This window comes from Hypanus sabinus, chromosome 3 (assembly GCF_030144855.1).
Source record: "Hypanus sabinus isolate sHypSab1 chromosome 3, sHypSab1.hap1, whole genome shotgun sequence".
NCBI classification, from domain to species: Eukaryota; Metazoa; Chordata; class Chondrichthyes; order Myliobatiformes; family Dasyatidae; genus Hypanus; species Hypanus sabinus.
This window is the reverse complement of record NC_082708.1, coordinates 125,050,242-125,067,656: the sequence shown is the minus strand read 5'-3', so window position 1 is coordinate 125,067,656 and position 17,415 is coordinate 125,050,242. Positions and strand designations below refer to the sequence as shown.

The window sequence follows — 17,415 nt, the reverse complement described above, 5'->3', positions numbered from 1 at the left end:
GCTCACACACGCCTTTTCAGTTCTGCTCACAAATTTTCTATCGGTTTGGAGTCAGGGCTTTGTGATGGCCACTCCAATACTTTGACTTTGTTGTCCTTAAGCAATTTTGCCACAACTTTGGAGGTATGCCTGGGGTCATTGTCTATTTGGAAGACCCATTTGCGACCGAGCTTTAACTTCCTGGCTTATATCTTGAGATGTTGCTTCAATATATCCACATAATTTTCCTTCCTCATGATGCCATCTATTTTGTGAAGTGCACCAGTCTCTCCTCCAGCAAAGCATCCCCACAACATGATGCTGCCACTCCCATGCTTCACGGTTGGGATGGTGTTCTTTGGCTTGCAAGCCTCATCCTTTTACCTTCAAACATAACAATTATGGCCAAACAGTTTAATTGACATTTCTCCAAAAAGTAAGATCTTTGTCCCCATATCACTTGCAAAGTGTAGTCTGGCTTTCTTATGGCAGTTTTGGAGCAGTGGCTTCTTCCTTGCTGAGCAGCTTTTCAGATTATGTTGATATCAGACTCGTTTTAGGGTGGATATAGATGGTTGTCTACCTGTTTCCTCCAGTATCTTCACAAGGTCCTTTGCTGTTGTTCTGGGATTGATTTCCACTTCTGGCGCCGAAGTACGTTCATCTCTAGGAGAAAGAATGCCCCTCCTTCCTGAGCGGTATGATGGCTGCGTGGTCCCATGGTGTTTATACTTGCGTACAATTGTTTGTACAGATGAATGTGGTACCTTCAGGCATTTGAAAATTGCTCCCAAGGATGAACCAGACTTGTGGTGGTCCATGATTTTTTTTTTCTCTGAGGTCTTGGTTGATTTCGTTTGTAAACTTCTGACCCACTGATATTGTGATATAGTCAATTAAGTGAAATAATCTCTCTGTAAACAATTGTTGGAAAAATTACTCATGTCATGCACAAAGTAGATGTCCTCTACATCTTGCCAAAACTATAGTTTGCTAATATGAGTTCTCTGGAGTGGTTAAACAATGAGATTTAATGACTTCAACCTAAGTGTATGTAAACTTCTGACTTCAACTGCAAGTGCATGGAACACATTGCTGGGGTGATGGCAGAGGGACATTCAAGAGACTCTTGGATGTCACATGAACGATAGAAAAATGGAGGGCTGTAAAGGCAGGAATAAGTTAAAGGGTCGGCAGAACATCATTGGCCAAAGGTCCTATGCTGTGCTCCACTATTCTACATTCTAAGTCAGCATAAAAAATAATCTTAAATTAGCAAAAGAAAATATAGATTAGCTTAATCAAATGCCTAGGAAAGGAGAGTTTGGTAAAATAGTAATGATTTATACCATTTCTCTTTACTTTTAAAAGCTTAAATTATACATACATGGTAATTGGTTTCAGTATCAAGCAAGACCCTGTTATTCTTTAATTATTGGCATCATTATAATTTTTTTAATCCATTAGTTTCTGTGTTATTAATACTCATTATGTTCTCAAAAGTAATTTCAGACTGGCTATGTTGTTCTCCTACTAAAAGAATTTGATAACTTTTAGTTATGCAATGGTGTATATAGATGTGGGGGATGGGTGTGTGTGTGTGTGTGTGTGTGTGTGTGTGTGTGTGTGTGTGTGTGTGTGTGTGAGAGAGAGAGAGAGAGAGAGAGAGAGATCCAGCTACAAGATGGTTCTACAGCTAATTTGTGGGCCACTTTGCCAAATTCTCCAATATCAGTAATGAGTGAAAACAAGTCTTTTTTTTATATGATGTGGGTAGCAGACAAAGAATCTCCCCAATATTACTGGGGAAGCCTTGTTAGGAAAGACTTTGTTAAGACTAAGAGCCAAAGTAAATTAGTATGTTGAAAGAGAAAGGAAAATCTCCATAGGTAGATGATTCAAATACCCTAGACTTTATGGATTTATATAAAATAGCTATATTTGGAACAGCCTGTACCTCTGTCAATGGAATTCTGGAGGATTAAGCTGAAAATTAAACTTCCTTGTATGATTAAACTGGCACCGAACATCTTGTTGTAACTGAAAAGTTCACCTGTCTCACTGGGAAGGCCAAACCATAAACACCATTATTGTCGTTTTGTAACTATTCTTGAAGCAGTATCAGTAATCAACAGTTTTATCTATAAACAATAATGATATACGAGGAGAGAAGAGAGAGGAAGGAAATATAGTTATGGCTGAACAATTGAGATACCTCCATCCTTTACCTTCTGTTCTGTTATACTAGGTAAAGGAATTATAATGTAGAGAATTTGAATGCAGGAATTAACATACAACCGAAGAAAAGGAAATTGGAACACTTTCTTCAAATCAATGAAATATTGTACATTTCTTAATAGAGATCGCTGTAGCAATGCTCTGAGTATGTGATACTTAGTCCTTACGAATTCAAATAGCAATTTTATTGCCTGAATTTGATAATCATCAAGCTGATCTTCTAAAATCATACAACAGATATTGCAAGAGATGAGTAGCTGTAAACAGGCACACATAAGAGGGAATAGAAAATCTAATAATCTATATCTCTTGATCCAATAGGACGTTCTTTGTGCTCTGCTTGTGTTTTTTCCTCACGCTCTTCATTGTCTTGTATAATTTAACAAATATGACTTTGTGCATCAGCCATCAGCATCCAACTTAATAAATCGTACAATGGTAATAATGTAGATTTTCACACAAATCAGCTGTTTCATTCAAAAGCAGCATGTAACGTTTAAAACACAGGAATAAAATGTTATTACTTTGTTGTCAGTATGGAAAAATAATCTATAAATTAAATTGCCCAATTGATTGAGCTCTTAGTATTTAAAACAATTTCATCAAATATAAGATCATTCAATTTCACACGTTTAAAGTCCTTTAGAGAACATCACTCAATGATGCAATTACTTGTTTCTTTTACATAAACATTCAATCTTGTGCAAGTGTAACTGAATAATACAAAAACTGCATAGTGTATCTCATAAAATGAATACTAGTTATGTTTTAATTGTATCTAAACATTTGTACAGTATAATTAAATGTAAAGGTTATAGTTACCAAATAACCAAATCAGATGCAATAGGTTTGAAAGTTCCAAAACCCCATTTTAGGACAGTGATATAAAATCTAGACTCCCATTCTGACAAGAAAGGCCCATATCAGCACTCACTGGTCAAATACCCATTTGACCCACATTTACTTTAAGTACAACCAGGAAGATGAAGTTGCTCAACAAAAGTCTTGTGCACCCAATCAGCAGTGCCCTGTGTGTTGCCAGTGTCTTGAGAGGCTTAATTAAGCCAGAACAAGGACTGTACACTGGCAGATCTTCACAGCTCCATTGACAGATTCAACCCTGTCCTTTGGTGTGGAGTGTGGAGTTTCCAGGTTCTCCCTTGATTGCATGGATTTCCCCCAGATGTTCTGGTTTCCTCACACTTCCCAAGCAAGTATTAGTTTCTAGGTTAATTGCCTATTATAAATTGTTCTTCATGGTGTATGGGTGTGATTGAAACTTACTGGAGTTGAAGGGACTGTTAGGAGTATAAAAAGCAGGATATATGCAAATTAGTTACTAATAGTCTCAGAGGGCAGAGGGCCTGTTTTTATGCTGCATGATCCTTATAAATCGAAACTTGTCCATGAACTTACTAAGAAGATATCCAACAGGCAGTAAAGCCACTTTCTCACATTATTAACGGCCTACGTTTTTTTCAAGTCTTTGGATGTCAGTGTTATTCAGCATCATTATAGAATGGAAATACTCAATGAAAAAATTAAAATAAAGCTGACATATAGCCTACTGACTGATTCGCTGGGTGGATCATGTCAGCAACTTCAAGACTTCTGCGTTTAGATACCTTTGCACCTATGTAGGTAAAAGATGCTGGTCTGACGGAACTTCCTGTAAAATGTAAATATCAAAAGTGCTCAAAGGGGATATGCAAATGGCTAAGAGTATACCACTTATTCATATTAATCCAGATCCAAGCTAAATTGCATATTTACAGAACATTTTGTTCAAACTGATATAAAAGAGTTAAAAATCAATTTTTCTATCAGCTGCTGAAGTTTTAGATTCGCAGCCTGTAATGATTTCAGCATCTGCCTGCAGTGTCAATAGCACTAAATTCAAAGCCCTTCTCCAGGCTTCCAGTTTGATAATGACATTATCATGAACCTTATACTCAAAGCTGTCTTCATTTAGACTAATAGAATCAGACATGCTTGGTATACCAAGATTCACATGCTTCCTTGATACCTCTGAAATGATAGGAAATAACCCAATACCGCTGTGAAGGCACTGCTGCACTTCCGCCAAAGCATCCAGTGACGTTACATACATGCCTGTATTAAACAAGGCAGTAACAAGATACTCAACCAAGCCATCAGCCAAGGATTGTAAGACCTGTGATCTATAAAATATTGTGTCTGCAAACCATGAAGAACACTGTTTATCAGTTCCTGGTTTAAAAATCTTTGCTTCCAATATTAACTGTTTTAGATGCTGAAGACACAGAAGTTCAGTGGCTCCTGCACCAGGAAATATTTGCCTCTCACGAAGAGCATGGTTTAGACGATATACACAAGTCCAGAATTGATCTTCCATTGTCTGCAGTTTGCAACTTAAAGGGCTACAAAGTACTACTGAAAGTACAGAAGTTTTAAATGTATTTATCTGCACAGCAATTTTATCTTCCAAGTTTGGTGCATTTTTAGCTTTCCAGAAACCTAAATGCGCCCCAGTTCCCACACAATGTTCATTTACTTGTGTAATGTAACTTACAGTGATAGCTCCCATAGCCTCTGCAAAGCTCTGAATCACAAAGTCTTTCACTTCCTGAATTATCAAAATATTTTCTTGCAAACACTTATCCATTAAATGTGGAGATGTTATTCCCTTTACCAGAATTAAATTAATGTGAAATTTATTAAGTGTATCTATTGCTATATCTAACCATTCTTCATCTAAACTTTTAACTATGACAGTCTGCTTAACTACAGTAATATTTGAAATCCTGTTGAAACCTGGATGATGGTACGTTTCAGTCAAATCTCCATTTATAAGTATGGTATGCAGGGGCAAACCTGCCAGACACTCGACAATAATGGATTGCTCTACTGAGACTAATGCAATTAAACCTGCACTAACACAAGAATGGCACTCAGGCAGTCCAGGAAAGAAATACGTAACTAGCTTCTCAACATCCAATTCAGGGAAAGTTCTGCAAGCATTTTCTGTTACTAAATGTTGAGTCTGAATTTTATAGGCTTCTACTGCCAACTGCATCATCTGCTCATTTCCATGGCTCAGTGATAAAGCCAGTGCTGTAAAGCTGGCATAGTCAGATGTAGACAGAAAGGAATCCATTTGAAAACTGCTTGATGAAGTCAGCAAAGTTTCTTCTTGTTTCCAGCTTTCAGGAGTTGTGAAGTACCGGCTCATCTTTACTTTTGATTTTAATTCTTTGTGCATTGAGCTTTCCCTACTTTGGTCTGAAGAGGCATATGCAATTATACGACTTGAAAAACACCCCACAGATGAGGCATTTACATTGTTTTTTGTGGAATTGCCTTGAATTGAAGTTGTTGTCTGAGTTGGTCCCTTTACTACTGAATACATTTCATCCAGACATATACTAGACTTACACGAAGTGCGTGATTTACTTGTTTGTGGCATCTGTTGACAGCAGGAGACTTTTAAAATGCTATCAATGGATATCTGATATGATTTTAGAACCTCAAAACAATGTTCTAGTGCTTCATACATCACAGATACTATGACAGGAATGGGAATGTCTTGTCTTATACAATTTAGAACAGCTTTACTCCAAGATCCAGCAAGGCAAAGCAGGGTGGTTGTTCCCGATTTGTATTGCTTGTATTGTGCCTGTACAGCTTCATTCAACAACTGTCCAACTGGACAATCCAGCTGTAGATTTTCCAGAAGTCGGAATGCAGAACAAATCACAGCTGTTTCTCCAGTGGTGTCATCCACAATGAACTTGTAGCACCTTTTAGAGCCAAGAAATGTTCTGCCTGATGCAGCCAGTACAGATATCTGCTCCAGACCCAAGTGTGATTTCTTGTTGGGTAACCTGTCTTGCATTCCAACACACTGTCAAAAGAAAAAAAATCAAAAATGCTTGATAGTCTTATTGTAAATTTAATCATCTTCTATGAAATATTCAAAAGTTCAAAATTCAAAGTAAATTTATTATCCAAGTACATATATGTCTAAATTTTATTTCTGTAACACTGAAATGCTCAGTAAAAATACTTTAAAAATAATAAACTTTAATACTGTGTAATTTGTTTAGTCTAAGGCCATTCATTTCCACCTTTGGGACACAGCCTGTATCTATTCAAGTCCTCATCCACACTCTGCCTATTACTAGACTTGACTACTCTTCCACACTCCTGTTCAAACTACCTCTAAGTTCTGATTTTGTCCATTAGAACTCTTTAATGTTCAGGACCAAGTTCAGTCTTGCTCAACCATCAGCTTTGTAAAGTGGCTCCTGTCAAAGCTTCTTAAAATTTTCAACTCCAGTTTTAAAATTTCATCATTACTTGCCTCTCCTTCAGTTGTATAACTCTTCAAGATGCCCATGCTCATTTGTGGAATCCTTGAATTTAATCATTCCACTTGACTCCATATTTTCAGCTGACAAAGTCCTAAAATCCAAAATTCAATACCTGTCTTTCTTCCTCATTCACCTCTATTCAGTCTATCTTTTTGAATTTTTAGTTATTTGTCCTGTGTGGTTCTATATCAAATTTTGATTAATAACACTCCAACACGTCTCACAATGTTCAAGGCATTATGAAAATACATAATTTTGAAACAGCTTCCACCATCTGTGATGATAGCCAACCATCATATTAAATTGATGCTAATGTTGTAGCTTTGAATTAGTAAAACAAATGACCTACACCATAATGTCTACAATATCCAAAATAAACAGAGCAAAGTAGGGGTGATAATCTGTAACGAGCAACCAATTGGGGAAAACTAAAAAGAACCAAAATTACACAAGCAAATCTATTAAAGATGCAAATTGCACCAACAAATAATTGGAGATTTCAATCATCTCAATTAACGCAGTAAGTGATGAGCACGATTTTGTTTTCATAACTCCTTGCTCAAAGTCTCCTAGATGAACAAGACAAAGAGAATAACTTGCAATGTGATTGTTTCATTAATGTTGAAAAACAACCAAATGTCCCAAGTACTTAACAGGAACAATACCAATAAGTACATTTTTGATACACTACCAAGATGTCACAACACATGTCCAATTAAACTTCTTTGTCCAAATAAAGAAGATTTTCAGATTGTTGCAGAAAGGCAGCTGTAAGCTTAGCCACCAAAAATAAAGAGATAGAAATTGGGAACATGGAAGATGTCAGAACTGGAGGAGATCAGTAGACCAAAGCTAGAAATTAAAAATAGCAGAGAGCATTGGATAATTTTTATACAATGACAGGGATGGCTTAAAAATTATGCATTGCCAGATCACTAGCAATAAAAGAGCAATGGGTAAACTTGACTTGTTGTAAAATAATATGTGGGCATAAGAGTTTTGAATGAACTACTGAAAGATGAAAAGAATTTTGCAGTGTATACAAGAGGTAACAAAGGCATGGATGGAAATTTTAGAAATAGATGGCACTGGATGTGACATAAGTAGAGACCAATCAGAATGGTCTATATAAATGGTGAGAAGCCCTTTTTAAGGTTAGGACACTGTTGCAAATGGTTTAGCTCAGTTTGAAAGGGGAGCAATGGGAAGCTATCATAGCTATTAAGCTCAGGACGTTGGAGTTCTGTTCCAGTTTAATGTCATCTGTAAGGAGTCCCTATGTCCTCCCCATGGAAAGTGTGGGTTCTCTCTGAGTTCAAAGACGTACCGGTTAGTACCTTAATTAGTTATTGTAAATTGTCCCGTGATTAAGCTCGGGTAAAACTGGGGGTTGCTGGCAGCATGGCTTGAAGGACTGGAAGGGCCAATTCCATGCTGTATCTCCATAAATAAATACATACCTCGACTTGGAAGAAATATTTGCTTTTCAAACATAGGACATCAAGAAAAATACATCATAAATAGTTTATGTAGGAAGGACTAGGTCTAGGGGATATTGGTGGATGGAACCAAGTGTAACCATTTATAACAAAGAGGAGCACAGTACAAGAAAGGCCATTTTCCCCACAGTGCTACGCTGATTTTGATGCCAATTAATACTAAATGTCCTCCTGTATATTATTCATATCTCTCAATTCCCTTCATATTCATTCGTCTATCTAAAAGCCTCTTAAACTCCACCAGACCGAATGATGCCACCACCAGCCCTGGTATCGCTTCCATACACCTACAACTCTCTGCAAAAAAATCTTGCCCCTCATGTCACCTTTAAACCCCTCCCTCCTAACCTTAAAAGCATGTCCTCTGGTATTTGAAATTCCTACTGTGTGAGCAAAAAAGATTCTGTCTATCCTATGTATGCCTCTCGTAACTTTAAAACCCTGTATCAGCCCACGCTATAAGGCCATAAGACATAGGAGCTGATTTAGGCTATTCAGTCCATCGCGTCTACTCAACATTTTCATCATGGCTAATCCATTTCCCTCTCAACTCTATTATACTATAACACTGCTCCAAGGAGAATAACCCAAGTTTCTCCAATCGTTCCTCATAGATCTTGGGTAGCATCTTTTGGAGTCTCTCCAGTCTACTTCCTACAATGGGTCAATCAGAACTGCATGCAATATTCCATGCTGGCCATGACTTCCTTATTCTTACATTCAATAGCCATCTCAATGAAGGCAAGCATTCCATTTGCTTTAGTTACCACTGTATCCATTTGCACAGCCTATTTCAGTGAAGCATGGGCCTGGATCGCAAGATCCCTTTGTACATCAATATCATTAAGGGGTCCATCATTATCTGTATACCTTCTCCTTTCACTTGACCTCCCAAATGCAACACCATACACAGGCCAAGATTAATCCCCATCTGCACTTCTCTGCCCATGTCCATAGCTGGATTTTTGGTACACCTTCACAGTGTCCATATCTCCAAATATCTTGATGTCATCTGCTAATCCGCTTGATATTTTTAAGTATATTGTAGGGGGTGTGTGCCACATGGCCATGTGGTTAAGGCATTGGACTAGCAAACTGAAGGTCATGAGTTTGAGCCCCAGCCGAGGCAGTGTGTTCTGTCCTTGAGCAAGGCACTTAACCACATATTGCTTCAGTCCACCCAGCTGAAAATGGGTACCGACAAAATGCTGGGGGTTAACCTCACAATAGAATGGCATCCTATCCGGGGGGGGGGGGGGGGGGGAAGGGACCTCCATCTTTAGAAAGAGGCGACATATGGTCAGAGAATGTTGAATCTTTGTGGGTGGAGTTCAGAAATTGGAAGGGTGAAAAACAATCATGGGAATCATACGTAGGCTTGTAGATAGTAGCCAAGATGTAGGGTTGAGATTGTGAAGGGAGCTGGAAAAGGTATGTTAAAAGAGTAATGACACAATTGTAATGGGTGGGGGGTTCGATATGCAAGGGGATTGGGAAAATCAGGTTGGTGTCAGATCGCAAGAGCGGGAATTTGTTGAATTCCTATAAGATGGCTTTTTTTTGAGCAGCTTGTGCTTGAGCCTACTCTGGGAAAGGCTACCTTAGATTCAGTGTTGTGTAATAACCCAGATCCTAGTAGAGGGCCCTTTGATAAAGGAACCCTTTGGAGACAGTGATAATATGATTGAATTCATACTACAATTTGAGAGGGAGAAGCATAAATCACTTGCAAATAAAGAGCAGTACAGAAGCATGAGAGAGGATGGATTGGAGGAAGATACTGGCAGGGAATAGTTCACAAGGCGTAGGATATATATGTCCCCACAGAAGAAGATGTTCTCAAATGGCAGGGGTAGGCAACTGTGGCTGACAAGGGAAATTAAGGACCACATAAAAGCCAAGGAAGGGGCATATAAGGTAGCAAAAGTGAGTGGGAAGATGAATTATTGGGAAACTTTTAAAATCCAACCAAAGACAACTAAAAATGCCATAAGAAGGGAAAAGATGAAATATGAGGGCAAACTAGCCATTAATATAAAGCAATATACTAGAAGTTATTTCTGGTTATATAAAGAGTAAAAGGGAGGTGAGAGTTGATATTAGACTACTGGAAAATGATGCTGGTGAGGTAGTGATGGGGGAAAAGAAATGGCAGATGAACTTAGTGGGTACTTTGCATCGGTCTTCACTGTGGAAGACACTAGCAGTGTTCCAGAGGTCAGTGAGCGTCAGGGAGCAGGAATGAGTGCCGTTACCATTACAAAGGAAAAAGTACTAGGCAAATTAATAGATTTTAAGCAAACACGAGGAAATCTGCAGATGCTGGAAATTCAAGCAACACACACAAAACGCTGGTGGAACACAGCAGGCCAGGCAGCATCTATAGGAAGAAGCACTGTCGATGTTTCGGGCCGAGACCCTTCGTCAGGACTAGATCTTAAGGTGGATAAGACAGCTGGACCAGATGCAAGTCACAGTGGTCAAGTCTCTGGCACTGAGTCTGGCTCTGTGAGTCAGAAGGGAAGTTGGGAGAAGATATGATCTTTGATTATAGGGGATTTGTTATTTAAGAGAACAGAAAGAAGGTTCTATGGACAAGATTCCCGGATGGTATGTTGCATCCTGGGTGCCAGGGTCCAGGATATCTCAGACTGAGTTCTCAGTCTTCTTAAGTGGGGGGGGGGGGGGGTGAACAGCCAGAGGCTGTGGTCCATGTAGGTAGGAAAAGTGACGAGGTTGTGCAAAGTGAGATCAGGGAGTTAGTTGCTAAATTAAAGGGCAGCATCTCCAGGGTCATGATCTCAATATTGCTATTCATGTCATCTGCTAGTGAGGACAGAAATAGGAAGATTATACACGGCTAAGGAGTTGGTGTAGGAGGGAGGGCATAAGATTTTTGGATCATTGGGCTCTCTTCCAGGGAAGAGAGAACTGTACAGAAGAAACAGTTTCCACCTGAACTGTAGGGGGACTAAAATCCTTGTGGGAAGGTTTGTGAATACTGCACAGTGGAGTTTAAACTAGACTTGCAGGGGAATGGGAACTGGAGTGCCAGACAGAGAATAAAGAGGTTGTGAACAGAGATGTTGTAAAGATCTCTGATAAAGTCAGGAATCAAAAGGTTGTGCATGGTGCGACTAATGTCCTGAGCTGCACATATTTCAATGCAAGAAGTATCATAGTGGCAGATGAGCTCAGGGCATGGACCTACAGCTGTAATTATGATATTATAGCCATTAGTGAGACTTGGTTGCAGGAAGGGCAGGACTGGCATCTCAATATTCCAGGGTTCTGAATGGGAACAGAATGGGAAGGACTAAAGGAGGAGGGGTGGAGTTACTAGTCAGAGAAAATGTCACAGCAGTGCTCAGTCAGGAGAGATTGCAGAACTCAAGTGAGGCGGTATGGGTGGAGCGGAGAGATAAAAAAAAAGGTATGACCATGTTAATGGGGCTATATTACTAACCAACCAAAAGACTGAGAGATGTGGAGGAACAAATTAGCAGAGAGATTGCAGACAGCTGAAACAAACACAAGGTTGTTATTGCAGGTGATTTTAACTTTCCACATATTGGCTGGGACTCCCATACAGTTAAAAGACTAGAAGGGATAGTTTGTCAAATGTGTTCAGGAAACGACACTTAAGCAGTACATAGAAGTCCCAATGAGAGAACGCGATACTGGATCTGCTTTTAGGGAATGAGGCAGGGAAGGTGGCAGAAGTCTGTGTAGGGGAACACTTTGCATCCAGTGATCATGATGCCATTAGTTTCAAAGTAAATATGGATAAAAGCAGGTCTGGTCCATGGGTTGAGATTTTAACCTAGAAGCATAGAAATCTACATTACAGGCCCTTTGGTGTACAATGTCATGCCGACCATGTAACCTGCTCCAGAAATTGCCTAGACTTTCCCTACCGCAAGGCCCTCTATTTTTCTAAGCTTCATGTACCTATCTAAGACTCTCTTAAAAGACCCTGTTGTATCTGCCTTTACCACCTTCGTTGGCAGTGCATTCCATGCACCCATCACTAGTTCTGTGGAAAAACTTACCTCCAACATCCCCCTTGTACCTAATTCCAAGCACCTTAAAACTCTTCCCCCTTGTGTTAGCCTTTTCAGCCCTGGGAAAAAGCCTCTGGCTATCGACACCATCAATGCCTCTCATCACCTTATACACCTCTATCAGGTCACTTCTCATCCTCTGTCGCTCCAAGGAGAAAAGGCTAAGTACACTCAACCTATTCTCATAAGGTACACCCGCCAATCCAGGCAACATCCTTTTAAATCTCCTCTGCACTCTCTCTATAGTATCCACATCCTTTCTGTAGTGAGGTGAACTGAACACAGTACTCCAAGTGGGGTCTAACTAAGGTCTTATATAGCTTTAACATTACCTCGTGGCTCTTGAACTGAATCCCATGGTTGATGAAGGCCATATGCCTTCCTAACAACACTGTCAACCTGCGCAGCAGCTTTGAATGTCCAATTTTAAATTGGAGAAAGGCCAGTTTTGGCAAGTGTGGATTGGGACAGGCTGTGTTTTGGTAAAGGTGTACAGGTGGCCCGTTTTTCAAATGTTCGCTTTATGACAGCTCGCTGTTACGAAAGACCCACATTAGTACCTGTTTTTGCTAACCAGAGGATTTTTGCTTTTCCGAATAAAAGATGGCCGCTATACATGTGTGTTTACCCCGAGAAAGACTACCGTGACCCTGAAGCCTTGTGCAATTGTGTGTGCATGCATGTACGTGTGTATCCATGTACGTGCGTATCCATGTACGTGCATAGGCGTGTACGTACATATGCAATTATGTGCCGATTTTTTCCCCCCCAAATCAACTTTGGCTCACTGTCTTCCCACTTTTGATAAGTGAAACTACACTGTACATACAATATTTCTACTTTATATAGGCTGTATATTTATCATATCATTCCTGTTTTTACTCTTTGTTCGTGTTATTTTAGGTTTTATGTGTTATTTGGTAGGTTATTTTTTGGGTCTGGGAACGCTCAAAAAATTTCCCATATAAATTAATTGGAATTGCTTCTTCACTTTACGCCATTTCAGCTTACAAAAGGTTTCATAGGAACACTCTACTTTCGAATAGGGGGGGAAATCTGTACTTGGTAAGTGGGAGTCCTGGCGAAAAAAATGGAGATCTCAGTTCTGCATTGAAAGAATGGATTCATCAGCATCGGAATGACCATGTTGCTTAACTGTATGCAGATCATGAAATACTCAAAGACCTTTCACAGCAAACTGAAAATTGAAGGTAACTGTGAATATTCAACAGGCTGTTTGCAGAGATTTAAGAACAGGTACAGCAAATACAAGAGATGTGGGTGAGGGTAGCAACAATGGTGGAGGAAGGGAAACCCTGCTCTTTGAAGAAAGAGAACACAGCTGATGCATGTCCTGGAAAGGAAAGCCCTGTCCTGGGAATTTTGACTTATTGCACTAGTGCAAGAGAGGAAAACAACAGAGGCAACAATGGATGGTCTTAAATGTGTCACAAAACTCACCAACATCCACCACTGATAAAATGTGCAGAGGAGATAGAATCTGGGTTGAAAATATGGTTTTAGTAGAGAAATACTTTGCTTGTCGTGAGCAATTGAGTAAACAGTTTTAGCAACAGACAATGATTTAAGTGAGACAGGTCCAACATTGTATGGGTAAATCTATTATCTGCCATGAAGCTTTACAATCCTTGGATTAAGAAGGAACAGTGGTGGGGATGAAAAAGACATAACTATCAGAGTGAGACAATCATCACTATAAAGGAAGCAGGAACATTGAAGAAGCAGAGGGTAGACTGCTTGGTTTGCACATCCCTCTTCCTCCTATCATCATTGGCCGTACAATACTTGTCCATAGACCTCCTCCCTCACCACCTAAACTTCCAGATGAGGCAGAAATTCACATGTACCTCCTCCAGCTTTGTTTACTCCATTCGCTGCTATTGCTGTGGCCTCCTTTACAGTGGCGAGACCAAACACCTGCAGTCAACCTGCCATGGCCATCTGGAGCTCACTGCTGCAAGCCGTTTTAATTCTCTTCCCCCATTCCACATTGACCTGTCCATTGCCAGGGCGGGGCCAAGCACAAACTAGAGGAACAGCGCCTCATATCCCACCTGTATGGTCCACAACCCAATGGCTTGAACATTAAATTCTCCAGTCATTTTTCTCTTTCTCTGAATATTTACAGCATTTTCTGTTTTTTATTTAACAGTCTCAGCATCTGGAGTTATTTTCATTTATTTACTTTTGTCATTTAGCCCCTCAGGTCACTTTCACTGTTCATCAAATTGCAGTCCAATTCTAGTTTCTTATTTTTCTCCACACACCTGTCTGTAAATACCTTAACACCAATTGCTTTGGCTTCCAAACTAATACCACATTGAATGTGAAGGTAAAAGTGTTTCCTACCTTTGTTTTCAAAAGGCCAGAGGCTTTTAGACCAACATCTAAATTTCAGACAATCCCTCCTCTTCACTCCTTCCTTTCTACTTATAAAAGAATGTGTTAAGGAAGGAGAGGGTGATGTGTTTCAAGTCGTGGTTATATATCTGCACTCCTGATTTTGGGCCATTCATTGCAGAGACCAGAAACAATGTATTTTGTGACTTCAAATACCAATAGAACATGTGTAGTAAATGGCAGACTTCAGGAATGTTGATACATAGAGGGACCTAGTGGTGCAATTTCATAGCTCCTTGAAAATCACTACACAAGTGGATGGTGAAGAGAAGAGAATATTAGGCTGAGGCACTCAGTTGAATGTCAAAACATTGCTGAAACCACACTTGAAGTGTTGTGTGCACTTCTGGTTGTCACTCCATAGGAAAAACATGGTAGCATTTGAAAGAGTACATAAGAGATCTTGCAGATGCTGGAAATCCAGAGCAACACACGAAAAAATGCTGGCGAAACTCAGCAGGTCAGGCAGCATCTAGGGAACTGAGTAAACAGTCAATGATTCTGGCAGAGACCCTTCATCAGGACTGGATGGCAAGGGGGAAGAAACCAGAATAAGGTGGTGAGGGGAGGGGGAGGAGGAAAAGCTCAAAGGTAAGAGGTGATGCTAGGTGGGTGGGAGAGGGGGAATGAAATAAGAAGCTGGGAGGTGATTAGGTGGAAAAGGCAAAAGGACTGGAGAAGGAGTAATCTGAAAGGTGAGGAGCAGGGAAGGAGGAGAGGCACCTGGGGAAGGTGATAGGCAGATGAGAAGAGGCAGGCTGCCAGAGTGGGGAAATGGAGGAAAAGGGGGAGGGGAAAAATTTACCAGAAGTTGGAGAAATTGATATTCATGCCATCAGGTTGGAGCTTACCAGGACGGAATATGAGGTGTTGCTCCTCCATTCTGAGAGTAGCCTCATTGTGGCAGAAGAGGAGGCCGTGGAGCGACATATCAGAATGATAGTGGGGACTGGAATTGAAATGGTGAGCACCTGGGAAATTCCACTGTTTGCTGTTGGAGCTGAGATGCTCGATAACATGATTCCCCCAATCCATTATCAGGTCGCTCCAATGAAAAGGAGGCTACACCAGGAGTACTAGATACTATAGATGACCCCAACAAATTTACACATGAAGTTTTGCCTCATCTGGAATGGCTACTTGGGGCCCTGAATAGAGGTGAGAGGCAGGTGTAGCACTTCTGCTGCTTGCAGGGGTAAGTGCTAGAGGGAGGTCAATGGGGAGGAATGATTGGACAAAGGAATCGCAGAGGCACCGATCCATGCAGAAGGTGGAGAATTGGGTGGAGGTAAAGATATGTTTGATAGTAGGGTTCCTTTGAAGATGGCAGAAGCTGTGGAAAGTGATGTGTTCGATATGGAGGATCATGTGGTGTTTGGCGAGGACAATAGAAGTTATCTCTGTTAAGGCGGTGGGAAGATGGGGTAAAGGCAGCTCTAACAGTGGAGGAAAGGAACTGAGAAAAGGGAATGGTATCTTTACAGGAGACAGGGTGGGAACTGGTATAGTCAAGATAGCCATGGGAATCGGCGGGTTTATAAAAGATTTCAGTGTATAGTTTGTCTCCAGTGATGGAGACAGAGATCAAGACAGGGGAGATAGGTTACAGAAATGCACCAAGGGGCAGGGTGGAAGTTGAAAGCAAAGTTAATGAAATTAACAAGCTTAGCATGGGCAAATAAAGCAGCACCAATGCAGTCTCTATTTACCATGTAAAATGTTGGGAATCATTACAAGGGAAGGCTTGGAACATGGACTGTTTTACCTAGCCAATGAAAAGGCAGGCTTAGCAGGGGCCCATGGCTACACCCTGAGTTTAGAGAAAGTGGAAGGAACCAAAGGAGAAACTGTTGAGGACGAGGACAAGTTCCCTGATTAATCAGGATGTTGCCTACAAATAAAGGGCTTTACTGATAAGGAGACTGAATAGGCTGGGTTTATTCTCAATGGAAAGTAGGAGGGCTAGGGGTGATCACCGAGGTTTATAAACTCGAAGACCTCGGGTAAGTTAAATATCTTTTTCTTTGGGTGGGAAAACTAGAGGTTCTTGGTTTGTAGTGAGAGGAAAGAAATTTAAAGGAGATTGAGGGGCAAGTTTTCCAAACAGAAGGTGGTGGTTATGAGGTAGAAGCGTTTACAACGTTTAAAAGACAATTAAGGAATACACGGATACAGATCTAATGCAAGCAAATGGAATTAGCATCACGGTCAGCGCTGTACAAGTATATTATCTATGATTATGCCTGATTCTGGGTCTGGTAATGACATTCATTCCATCAGTTTTATCCGTGATTAGGTAGCTCTCGAAGAACATCGGGCGGCGGTTCTTAAAGCACATTGGTCTGGTGGAATCGAATTATACCAGACAGAAGGTTTAGGTTTGAAGATCCCACTTTCTCCCCTCTCAGCAGGAATTTGGTGTGACATCCTTTAAATGCCAAGAAGACATATGGATTTGCTTTCCCGATAACTAGAACTCCTTCCGCTCATTACACGCTCACTGGTCAACTAAAACAAGAAATATTTAGGAGGACGGATCCGCAATTCCCCAGTTACCTGCCGGGACTCCATTTGAGGCGATACCGCGAATAGCCGCCCTCTCCCGCAGAACTGCCTCTTTAAACACACGGAAATGACGCAAACAAACTTTTGTACATAGTCCAATTTATCCTCATTGATTTAATTAATACCAGCACATAAAAACGACCAAAATAGAAAACTTATTTTCAACGATTCGTTTTGCAATTTTTTTAAAAACCACTTTCCTATAAGCGCATGCGGACTAATCAGAGCGGCAGTTTGAGCGGGTTGCTGTGATACGGAGCGAGCGGTTCCCGCGCAACCAAACATGATGTCATTGAC

General features: G+C 40.4%; 1 protein-coding gene across 1 annotated transcript; it reads right to left on the bottom strand.

The window, feature by feature from the left end:
* Nucleotides 1-977: 977 nt before the first annotated feature.
* Nucleotides 978-17,097, bottom strand: bbs12 (Bardet-Biedl syndrome 12). The gene is made up of 2 exons (XM_059965081.1): nucleotides 15,405-17,097; nucleotides 978-6,100 (listed from the first exon to the last, which is right to left on the bottom strand). Exons 1-2 carry the CDS (start codon nucleotides 15,570-15,572, stop codon nucleotides 4,022-4,024), a joined length of 2,247 nt encoding a protein of 748 aa, XP_059821064.1. The 5' UTR covers nucleotides 15,573-17,097; the 3' UTR covers nucleotides 978-4,021.
* Nucleotides 17,098-17,415: the final 318 nt, after the last annotated feature.

Excerpts from the sequence above, each read along its gene's own strand:
- bbs12 (XM_059965081.1), bottom strand. The coding sequence starts at position 15,572 with ATGTTATCGAGCATCTCAGCTCCAACAGCAAACAGTGGAATTTCCCAG. Across the intron at positions 6,101-15,404 it reads ACACCTCATATTCCGTCCTG|TGTGTTGGAATGCAAGACAG; the intron begins GTAAGCTCCAAC and ends TTCTTTTGACAG.